Genomic DNA, 9,468 nt, shown 5'->3' with positions numbered 1-9,468 from the left:
TATATATATGTATATATATATATATATATATATATATATATATATATATATATATATATATATATATATATATATATATATATATATATATATATATATATATATATATATATATATATATATATATATATATATATATATATATATATATATATATATATATATATATATATATATATATATATATATATATATATATATATATATATATATATATATATATATATATATATATATATATATATATATATATATATATATATATATATATATATATATATATATATATTATGTCAATTAGGACTGCTTTTGCAATTTTAAGAAACTTAAAATAAAGAAACCTGACACCTAATTCGCATCAAAGTTCAGCCAATAAAGAAACCTGACACCTAATTTGCATCAAAGTTAACTACACGCATCTTAAAATTGCAGAAGCAGTCCTAATTGACATCAATAAACCAAAAATAAATATACAACAAAAAATGACAACCTCACTTCCAACCCGGCGCTTAACCAACAACGAAAACAAAGAAGTAATAAAAACTAGCATCGTAAATAGTGACGAAGAAGAATATGATGCTATCGATGAAGAAAAGGAGACCAAAGAATAAAGAAACTTGACACCTAATTCGCATCAAAGTTCAATTTTATAACACCAAAGTTAATTTTTACAACGTCAAAGTTCATCCTGACAAAGTCAATATTTCCCTATATATACAGCAAGGAGCATTGATGATGATTCATTCGGAATCGAAATATGGCCTTATTTGCAGCATGAATTCGAAAAATAAGTTTATTTTGAATTTTAATAAACTAAACGTTCACCAAAAAACTTTAGTGAGAAAAATCGAAAAAACGAACTACAAACATATTAACGCCAAACATTCGGTAGAATTTATAGAATATTGTAAAAATTATGGTCTATTACCAACACACACACACACACACACACACACACACACACACACACACACACACACACACACACACACACACACACACACACACACACACACATATATATATATATATATAAGAGAAGCGTTGCAATAAACTGAATCATTTTTAACTCGTCGGACGCAACAAGTAAGCCCCTTGGTCAATTGTCAAATGCCAATTTTCTGACACCTTAGGGTTCAGTGTTGGGGTCTTTGAAAGTTCTTTCGTGAGGTATTAATGTTTAACCTAGTTCACAAATTTAAATTTTGCTGTCACAAATATGACCTTTGTGTTATTTTTAGATTTTGAATATCGGAATAATTTTGCTTTAGAATATATCTCTAATAAGTGTACCTAAGTTTCGTCGCTTAGTTATCACGGGGATTGAAATCAAAAGTTCCAAACTAGCTACATGTTTTTAAAATCAATTGTCAGAATTATTACCGATGTTTTGGAATGGCTCACTAAATGATGCCGACGATGTTTCGTTTTTACATCAGCAAACGTTGTTATGATTATCCGTTTCTACTCTAATATTTTTACTACAGTGATTTTCCTATTCGATAATTTTAAAATAAATAAGTTAATAATAAAATACTTACAAGAAAATATTGGTGATTCAATGAGTTGAATTAACTGGTCAATTTCTACCAAATGTTCCACAGTAATTTCTATCTCACTCCTGAATTTAAATTATCAATAAACGATGCCATTGAATGTTAAATTTACAACAAAAATAAATTGGAGAATAAGATTACAGTTTACAAAATTTAAAACAACGCCAATAAAATATAACTGAAACATTTTGATTGCCGGTTGCATGATAATTGTTTTGTTTTCTAAGCTAACTAAGCTTTAGCTCCTAAGAAAAAAAATTCAGCTCAGTATCAGCTTTTTTATTTCAACATCAAAAATGAAATTGAACTAATGGAAGAAACCCGAAGAATGAATAAAGATTCGTCAAGAAATAAGATGGAAAAATACGTATGAAGATTGCTGGAGCAATTTTATCCATCAACATAATAGCACAAAAGACTAACCATTCATTTATTACAGTTCACAAAATAGATAACAAAAAATCAAATCACTTGTTTTTCTTTAAACTTTAAAAAAATCCCACTAAAATTAAAGCAATCGTTAAACCATTTTTCAACTAGTCTGAGAATATATTATCAACTCTATGAGCAATACTCTTTCCCATTTTTTAACCAGTCATTTCAAACTGATCAAAAATAGCTCGGGAAGCGCTCATTTGCAAATACGATTTAACCATCAACACGACAAATAAAGATCCAAACTTCCTATAAATCCGTAAAAAATTTAACAAAATTTCACCAATAATTCAGCATCATCTTTAGAATATTGACGTTGAAATCACTTGCATGTCCTCTCCACAATACAATGGATAAGATAAGAAATGCTGGTCCACGAGTTTTTAAAGCTTCTCATAAATAAGCCACAGAAAATATAATTATATATATATTTTTCATATTGTTCAAAATCATATAAGATTTATCTCTCTGGCTGTTCTAACGCAAAATCATTTCGCGTGAATAATTTTGCCATTCTTGTGATTGCTACCGGAAAACATTTTTTGAAACTAAACTAAGAAGTATAAGTTATTCATCAAAATCGTCTGTAGAATGTACGGTATGTGTGATATCACGAACAAACAAATATTTAGATCGCGATACTGCCTAAGAAGATACTGCCTGGCCCAATGCTGTGTACCTTTGATTTGATGAAGAGTATATCAAAAAGTTCAACAAACAACTTAATGTTGCAATTCGAGAGTTATATGTGCCGGGTCCAGATGATGCTATTGAATGAATATCAAGTGTACTTGAACAAACACTTACAAGCATCACTGCTGACAACTGGTTATAATTTATTTTTAACAATTTTTCAAGATAAAACTTACTCTAGTATTTAAATTAAATAAATGTAACAAAAATTGAGTTTTTAACTTACATAACAGTCAGGAGGTTGAGCGCATGTTTATAATTTTGGCTCAACAGACAGAGCGCTATGGTAGCCACAGGATTGTGGCACCAAGATTTGTAGAGACAACAAAACAGATCACAATTCTCCTGCAAATGTTTTTGTATTTAAACGAATCAAAATGATGCCGTTGAAGTCTTTCACTACAATTCAATTTCCATTCAACGTTTTACTATATTCGTAATTTCATTAAAGCATTCAATGTTCTTTTATATTTTTCCTCAATCAATCGATCGATCGATCGATCGATCGATCGATCGATCGATCGATCGATCAATCAATCAATCAATCAATCAATCAATCAATCAATCAATCAATCAATCAATCAATCAATCAATCAATCAATCAATCAATCAATCAATCAATCAATCAATCAATCAATCAATCAATCAACAATCAATCAACCAATCAATCAACCAATCAATCAATCAATCAACTAATTTGTAAAGCACTATAGTAAACAGATGGGTCTTGAGATATTGAAATGTTTTTTTGGTGATCTCACAAAATTGGCACCCTTGCAAGGGAGCCAAAATGGACCGTCTTTTTTAAGCAGGCAAGAAAAACAACAAGCAGCAGTGCTCAGTACCTAAGGCCAACAAACTGCATAACCATCGGAGTCGAAAACATTTTCATACGACCCCGCGTAAAATAGATTTCTTGCTGATCATACATATTTGGAAGGCGAAAAATTATTTACAAATTAGAAACATTTTAAAGTAGAGTTCAATTGCGTTGGAAATAAAGGTTTGCATTCTAAATCTCGAATCTATTATTTATCTAACATTATTTTAAATATCACCTCGTGATTAATGTACGGCAAAAAGACTTCACAATTTGTCAACAATAAGCCGAAGATACGAAAATTTAATTATGGTTAATGGGTTTTGAAATGGTTTTATCCATGGTTCTCGTAATTATTGTTCTGAGAGACATGTATTCTACATATAAACACAAAATTATGCGTGCACGCACACACACACGCGCACACACGGCATCTGAATCTAAGCCTTTATTGACAAAAATCAGAGTTGTGGTGGAAGGCCTCTATAGATAAAGAGTAAAGTTTAGAGAAGTTTAGTTTAGAGCCGATGATGCAAAGCGGATGAAACAATACGGCATGCAGCTGTTTACGCGTTAAGAGTTCAACTTCGCAAAACGTTAGCAAGAGAGTGGTACAAAACATCAATAAAGTGGCAGGCTCAAACGTGAGAATATAAGCTGAAAAACTGTAACAAGCTATAACTGCGCTTTATTAATTAATTAATTAATTAAATTATAAAGTAATTTAATTAAAAACCTTAGAATCAAGATGTTTCAACTGATTTCTCAGCTGGAAAAGTTCTGCAGACGTTAGCAGAATGTAGTTAAAAGTTTGAACCAATTCAGACACAAAGAAAACGTCGTCTTCTACGTGCATAATGTCAGATGCACAACAGTACACGTTCTTAGCATTTAACATTAAACAGAGACGCCTGAAATCATTTAAATACGCTCTATAAATTTAATACAATAGATTAATAAATTTGGTTTACTTTATTATAAAAGGTCCTCTACAGTTCAACAGTTGCCTATTCCCCTTGAACAATTTGATGAGGTGTTCCATGAAAATGTTGAAATATTCGTTTAGGTTTTCATATAATTTGCGATCAGTAGCACGCAACTGCATCCCTCTAGATGAGAAGGCAGTGATCAATTCTAATGTCTGTATGACAACCTTGAAAATTAATGCCTTTAGATTGACAACAATAAACCAAATATACAAAGTAGCATGCACTAAGTTAATGGTGTTAAAAACTGTTGAACATCTCCACAGATGTTTTCAATGCAAATACGTTATAGATAAATATAAATAGGCAATATCATACAGCTCGAAAAATAAATTTGAATCATTTACTTCATCAGATTCATCTGATAACGATTTAAGCAAAGAGTCCAGCAACTCTTCATAATAAATGATCATCTGAATAGAAAATATTTTAGTTCAGCCACATACGTCCTGCATTTTAAGGCTTAAGATGCATGATAAAGGTGAGGCAATTTAAACCTTTTGAGGAACATATTTCAGCAGATGTTTCACCCATGATATGCTGGCAAGCCTGGTGCTATTTGACGGATGGAACATTTGTTCGGTAAGAACTTTTAAAATTGATGGTAGATCCAATTGAGAATTACTGTGAAATATCAAAAGATCATTTACGTGTAAGACACACCTAAATACACATTTCAGATCACGCAAAATTAACTAGACAAACTTTTCAATAACTTGCCAACTACCATTGAAAGAAATTTGTAGAGCAAGCAATGAAAACAAAATCTATTAGAATTTTCATTAATTTTGATTTTTTAGTTGTTCATAAGTGAGCGAGCATATTTCGGATAATATTAGACTTTATACAAAACTTATAACGATTTTTTAGCTTACATATTGTTGCACATTCAAATTTCAAAAAATAAATATAAAAATACATAATACAAAAATTAGAAAATATTTGTAATTTTAATTACGAGCATAGTTTTTAAAAGTTTGCCATATTTAGCATAAAATCATCTGTTATCTTTCTCTCTAAAACCCATGCAGAATGCTCTTAACTTTCATTAAAACGCAACGGCATCAGATTACAAGCAAGATCAATTTCACATTTCACAATAAAAACGAAATTCTGTGACAAACTTCACCAACCTGTTGGCTGACGTTTCGCCTGCATCGTTTAAAAGTTTACTTTTAATTCATTCATTCATAATGCTATTACAAAAACTGATTACCATTTGGAAGTGATTTTTCTGAAGTTATATAGTCCAAAAGATAAGAATTTATAAGACGTGCCTTGTTTCGAATATCTGGCAAATATAAAATTTATTGAAAGAAAAAATTTTCCGCCAAATATTGTAAAAGAAATAATTCTTAAAAATCAAATTGCAGTTTGAATTCCTTCCGTTTATCTTCAAACACACCGCAACACTGGATGGCTGATTTAAATAACGTAACTTAAAACAAAATTACGGAGGCGACGGTTTGTAACGAAACTGATGGCACCACCACCAACACCACCGTTGACAGTCTGTCAATGGTGGTGGTGGTGGAGATGGTGGAGCATGAAGTCAAGAAAACTTTAATCAATCCGTGACAACCTACTAATTTTATACACTATATTTTACGGAAAAAGTTAATTTTAATAAAAATATTTCTGATAAGTAATTATTTTCCGTCGTTAAAAAAATATGAAAAATAAGATATGTTTAGGACCTGGCGATCCTTCATTGCAAGATAGACAGGGCAGTGTGGCTGTCAATATGCCCGCAATGTGAGGGAGGAGAGATATGGTCGGCAGTGGCAATATCTCATGCAGCCACGTGAACGCCGTGCATTGGATCAACTTATCTGTTAGGAAAATAATAATTTATATCTCGTCAGAAGGACAATCAATCTTCGTAATTTTAAAACGACGTTTGTTTGTCTAAAACTGAATCCAACATTATTCAAGTATTCAAGGTGATACAAAAAACAAATTATAAAATTTGTAGAGTTTTTTTATTGAACTTGAAAAAAATTTTTTAAATTTGATCGATCAAATAACAAAACTTAGTAAACTTGAAGAATTTTAGTGTGTAGAGGCTTTCGAAAACGTTACCGAAAGTGGACTATTCAAGCGCCACTTAGTAATAATAGTAATAATAAACATTTCTTTTATTTCTTCATAGAAATATAATTGGTTGTAAGAAAAAACGAAAAAGGTTTAATAAAAGCGTACCAATAAGTAAATTAATGTTAAGATAAAATTAAATAGTATATTCTACTTAGCTCGTCATCCAAAATGAATGAGTAAAACAAGAGAAAATTAGCTATAAATTAACAATTCAATCGTAGTTTCTATCGCAATAAATGGCAAAAGATGACGGTATTACCAAAATAATAAGGCTATTACAAAATTGATCAGACGAAATATTGTTGAAGAGTGATAAAGTTAAACAAATACAAAAACTTAACGATACAATTTCAAAAGTGTTAATTATCATTTTAAAGTTTTTAAAACTACAGAGCAAATTATTTTGAAAGTTGTCGTAATATTTGGACGTTTTATATTCTTTTGAGTTGAAGAAGTTGAATTCATGGAAAACCGTTAGTTCCAATATTTCGATCGTGTCGTCGCCAAGTAGTGCCATGTCGAGACGTAAAAATTTGAAATGACAAGAAACTCGACGGATCCCATTATAATCCACGTCAGCAAACATCGAAACTTCTGAACCCATTTCAACCTTTGCAATAATTATATTTAAAACTTTGTTGTGAGGCGTTGTGAATCTTTTCAAAGCCACCACCGAGCTGCAGTTGGATGAAACATGTTTGTTTGTTTGCCGAGCCTTACATAATGGACAGAGGGCTGTAGACGATTTGCCCCATCTGAACAAATTCGCATGTGTAGGAAGTTGTTGAATGAGACTTTTCCTGACAAATTTGAACAGTATTTCTGAAATTCAAAATTCTGTGAATTTCGACCAGTGCGCAATTCGAGCCGCGGGTATGTGGTTCTTAAATACTTTCAGAATTGTTCCTTGGCAACGGAGAGATGTCACATGTTCTATCTGCATTTTGTTGTCGAATCATTAGCACGTTGAGTTACGGTTTTATGTCTTTCGAGTCGGGAAACATGTTATCAATTTTTATATAACTGCTATATGATTAGCTCCATAAACATTACGGAGTTTTAATCTTGAAGATTTGGCAAAATTTGTGAGCGATCTAACGTTTAAGCTACTTGATTTGTATAGGAGAGACAAGGTTTCCAGCAGACAACTGCTAATGGGCAACGACAGCCATGATCTGACTGTTTCGGTGACCAGGGTGTCGAGATACATACCAATCGAGGTCAGCGAGATGTTGTAGGTGCGAAATTCAAACGCGAACTGCGATGACCAATATCTTCTAAGAATTTCGAGTTTCCACTACATTGTTGTGTCTAATTCGCTAACAGTTGATAATATTTTTTGAAGTTTGTTGATCACCTGGTTTTTGGAGTTGTGTCGTTGCCTTTGAAATTGTATTTTTTAACCAAGATATTCGAAATTCCCACCAATGTCAACGTGGGGGATCCGCTTGTCGTCAATCGACAGCACCTGGAGGAATTGTTCGTAAACCCCGTTTAGTTTACGCATGTCGAAAGAGGAACATTCATCTATCCTCATACTCATTCCAGTAGATTTGCACCAAGCGCAGTTTATATCGATAAGTTTTTAAGCACATTCGATGCTGTTGGCAATGATGGCCGTGTCATCTGCGAATTGTAACCATGCTCTTGCGTTTAACTTAGCTGTTGGATCCCATAAGCAACCGCATTGTTGGAAACTGTGATTGAGTAGTCAGTATATATATATATATATATATATATATATATATATATATATATATATATATATATATATATATATATATATATATATATATATATATATATATATATATATATATATATATATATATATATATATATATATATATATATGACCTCACCAAATGTGTTGCGGAGATCAATAAGTTGACGACGATGGTTCTTTGGTGTCTCTTCGCATCGCAGAATAGGTGAGTTAAAAGTTGGTTGTGTTCCGTCAAAGCATTTATACTTGGGTAGAAACCTTATTGGATTTTTTTTTATATATTTAGTTGATAGTTTCTAAGACATCGTAAATTCTGTTGTTTATGAAAGATGAAAATATTTAGCAAGGTTAAGGGCTTGAAGTTGGAGGGATCATGAGCGTCTCCCTTTTTGTGGATGAAAATTGTGAAACCCTTTTTCCAGCAAACTGTGATTTGGTCAGATACCCAACATTGAATAACCAGTTTGTGTAGAATTGTACGTAATATTAGGCATTTTTAAATGAAATTATTGTTATAATACTCGCTGTCGTAACCGGTTTGCGATGCGACGGGTTCAAATCTTCGATTGAATAAAATACTCCAAACAGTTATTAAACTTTATTTACAGAAGAAATCAACTATTATTAGTTATTAAACTTTATTTACAGAAGAAATCAACTAATCGTTTATTTCCAGTAAATTCGCACTAACGCAACAATTAACTTTTAAATCTTTCAAAATCTATCGCTATGACAACGTCAACAAACAATTCAAATATCGCTTTAAATAATTCACCGAATCGCTATTCACAAAATCACGAATTTCACTAATCACGAATATCACTAATCACGAATATCACTAATCACGAATATCCCAATCACGAATATCACCAATCACGAATATCACCAATCACAAATATCTTGCGACGTGCGCTTATATACTCTTCGCAAGCGTCGTTTCTAGATTCTTCCCGATGGTCCGATTCCAGCATACTCTAGAACGTTCCAGTCACTAGAACATTCTAGAATACGCTAGAATCTAGTGCGTTCGGTAGCACGGTTATAACATTACCCCCTTCTTAGTTCTGTTCGTCCCGAACAGCTTTCGTTCCGGTGTCCGCATGGTACGGAGCCAGTCTATCCAAATGGACGATCTTCATTCTGCTCTCGGCTTCC

The 9,468-nt window shown here is 31.9% G+C and overlaps 1 protein-coding gene across 1 annotated transcript in view; it reads right to left on the bottom strand.

The window, feature by feature from the left end:
• The window catches only part of HELRODRAFT_63672 (hypothetical protein), a gene marked incomplete at both ends in the record, with an annotated part of 36,050 nt that overhangs the window by 8,590 nt on the left and 17,992 nt on the right, over positions 1-9,468 (bottom strand). Inside the window, 9 exons of the mRNA XM_009010496.1 lie at positions 1,542-1,621; positions 2,911-3,029; positions 4,241-4,415; positions 4,476-4,748; positions 4,809-4,903; positions 4,988-5,153; positions 5,615-5,662; positions 5,694-5,781; positions 6,188-6,322. Of these exons, the coding sequence (XP_009008744.1) occupies positions 1,542-1,621; positions 2,911-3,029; positions 4,241-4,415; positions 4,476-4,748; positions 4,809-4,903; positions 4,988-5,153; positions 5,615-5,662; positions 5,694-5,781; positions 6,188-6,322 (1,179 nt within the window). The remainder of the gene's footprint in view (positions 1-1,541; positions 1,622-2,910; positions 3,030-4,240; positions 4,416-4,475; positions 4,749-4,808; positions 4,904-4,987; positions 5,154-5,614; positions 5,663-5,693; positions 5,782-6,187; positions 6,323-9,468) is intronic.

Source organism: Helobdella robusta (assembly GCF_000326865.2).
Source record: "Helobdella robusta unplaced genomic scaffold HELROscaffold_1, whole genome shotgun sequence".
In the NCBI taxonomy this organism is placed as follows: Eukaryota; Metazoa; Annelida; class Clitellata; order Rhynchobdellida; family Glossiphoniidae; genus Helobdella; species Helobdella robusta.
Note: the sequence above shows the minus strand (reverse complement) of the source record. Positions and strands in the feature narration are given on the sequence as shown.